The 2036-nt window shown below is 59.2% G+C and overlaps 2 protein-coding genes across 2 annotated transcripts in view, besides 3 other annotated features; both read right to left on the reverse strand.

Annotated features, from left to right (window-relative positions):
• The first annotated feature begins 21 nt into the window (after window positions 1–21).
• Window positions 22–66: a sequence feature (A-rich).
• Window positions 67–462: 396 nt separating this feature from the next.
• TraAM80_10146 (uncharacterized protein) lies at window positions 463–1476 on the reverse strand (the record flags this gene model as incomplete). The annotated part of the gene is made up of 1 exon (XM_029386790.1): window positions 463–1476. The coding sequence occupies one exon, from the start codon at window positions 1474–1476 to the stop codon at window positions 463–465; it is 1014 nt and encodes a 337-aa protein (XP_029233361.1).
• Window positions 1477–1601: 125 nt separating this feature from the next.
• Window positions 1602–1629: a microsatellite.
• Window positions 1630–1649: 20 nt separating this feature from the next.
• Window positions 1650–1671: a microsatellite.
• Window positions 1672–1771: 100 nt separating this feature from the next.
• Window positions 1772–2036, reverse strand: part of TraAM80_10147 (putative elongation factor 1-gamma (EF-1-gamma)) — a gene marked incomplete at both ends in the record, with an annotated part of 1365 nt that continues 1100 nt past the window's right edge. Inside the window, one exon of the mRNA XM_029386791.1 lies at window positions 1772–2036. This exon is cut by the window's right edge and continues 1100 nt beyond it. Coding sequence (XP_029233362.1) covers window positions 1772–2036 — 265 coding nt within the window.

The following is a 2036-nucleotide window of genomic DNA, read 5'->3' on the forward strand; positions in this document are numbered from 1 at the left end:
AGGCTGCGGAATGGGTGCGGTCAATCAAAGCAACAACACAAACAAACAGAGAAACACAAAACAAACCCCGTGAAGTGAAGCCGAAGGGTGAAGGCGTCCGCCGAGCAGTGGGACGACCAGCACACACACACTCCCTCCTTCCCCCTCCGCACAGCCCAATTCAGGAAGAGAAAGAGAGAAAGGTCGCCCACCGAAAGCAATGAAACAATCAAAATGATAAAAACAGTTACGGTGCTCCACCCACGCAGCCAAGCAGGACGGCAGCGGCGGTTCGTCAAAGGCAAAATATTAAAAAAACCAACGAGCTGCACGAGTGGACGTGTATGTATGAGCACATTATTTGTGTGTGCCTCGTGGGGCGAGGCGAGGGCGGGAGTCCGTGTAGGAGGACACACACAAAGAGAGAAACAAAAAGAAGAAGGAGCTGCGCACGACTCCCTCCTCTCTCTCTCTCTCTGTGTCTCACGCTGCCACCATCGCAGCAGACCCCAACACAAAGAGAAGAAGCACGAGAGGGGAGGTGCAGTGCGAGACCGCGTTGCTGCTGTCACTGCCAGTTGTAATGGTGTTGGCGGCTGGCGGTCTCGTTGTTCCCTTCGCACCGTTCGTTGGTGCACCAGCGGCACCGTCAAATGCCGCTCCCGATGTTACCGCAGGAACGGGCGGTTGAGTGTCGCTGCTGTCCCCCGTAGTGGGCCGTCCAGCCTGACCACTGGCAGCACCAACGCCGTCACTTGCAGATAACGGGAGAGACTCCTCGTTGCTGCCGCCAGCTGGTGTATTCACCGTAACAACTGGAGTGTGTGCAGCTTCTCGTGTGCCTCCCTGCTCTTTTGTCTCTGACGGAGCGTTGTGCTTCCCTTCTTTTTGATTGCCTGCCTCTGCTTCATCGTCGCCGCCACTCTGACGGCCGTGTCCCCCTTTCCCTTCCGACGTACCTTGCGAAGCTACTGAGTGTGAACCGCCAGGCTGTGACGCTGATCGTCCTTGGGACTGCGACACCGGCGCCGTCACATCTCTGGACTCCTCTGCGCCAACATGACTCGACGGGTTCGACTGGCCTCCGCTAGACGCACCCCCAGCCGGAGTGCGGGTTGTGCCACGTTCGATGGCTCCCTGCGAAGGAGAACTTGACACCGAGGCGCCCTGCTGGTTTGTGGGCGGCCCAACAGATGGAGAGGCCCGCCCTCCTTGACCGCCAGCAGCACCATCAGATCCACCTCCACCCAACTCGCCACTTGGAGACCCACTCGAGCCACTTTCTGGTGCCTGCACCGAGGCGAGCGGAACATCCACAATTTGTGCTCCTTTCAATTTCATCGCCTTCACATGAATCGCATTATAAACAAAGAAATCTCCCAGTTTTGCCTCAGTCTTATCCATCCGACTCTCAAGCACATGCGAGGCACTCTCCGTGTAGCCGCCGCAGCAGCACAGCAGGCAGAGGGCGCACACCAACAGCACACGGCCAGCCATCCGCACTCTTGTCACTTGTGTGTCGTCTTGGGCACAAACAAACTCCCCCTCAACGGGGCAGAGGCAAAGAAAAACAAGTCACACCGCAGACACCTCCCCGTCCCCCTTCCGCGATGGGAGCGGCGCACCCCCCCGCCCCACCACCACCACCACAAGGAGGCAGGCGCAGCAGAAAACAAACAAACAAAACAAACACATGGCCACTCCGCGCCTCCGTCCCCTTCCCTTACACCCTCACAGTTAATGTTAGTGTTATCCCACCTACCTAGACGCACACGCACACGCACCCGCACGCTCACTTGAACACGCGCCCCTCCAGCACGGGCTTCGGGATCGTCGGGCCCTCCCAGCACAGGTAGTCCGTGATGCGCTCCCGCTGCGCCACGACGTCGGCCACCTCCTCCCAGTCGAACAGCTCCGTGTCCTCCACCGCCGCCACAACCTCCGGCATGCCCTTGCCGCGGAACACCCACAGCGCCACAATGTCGTGTCGCTTCTCCTCCCCGATGATCAGCGCGACGCCGAACGCGTACTTGCGCACGTGCTCCATGCGCTGGAAC

This window comes from Trypanosoma rangeli, assembly GCF_003719475.1.
Source record: "Trypanosoma rangeli strain AM80 chromosome Unknown Tra_15.4_contig_00810, whole genome shotgun sequence".
NCBI classification, from domain to species: Eukaryota; Euglenozoa; class Kinetoplastea; order Trypanosomatida; family Trypanosomatidae; genus Trypanosoma; species Trypanosoma rangeli.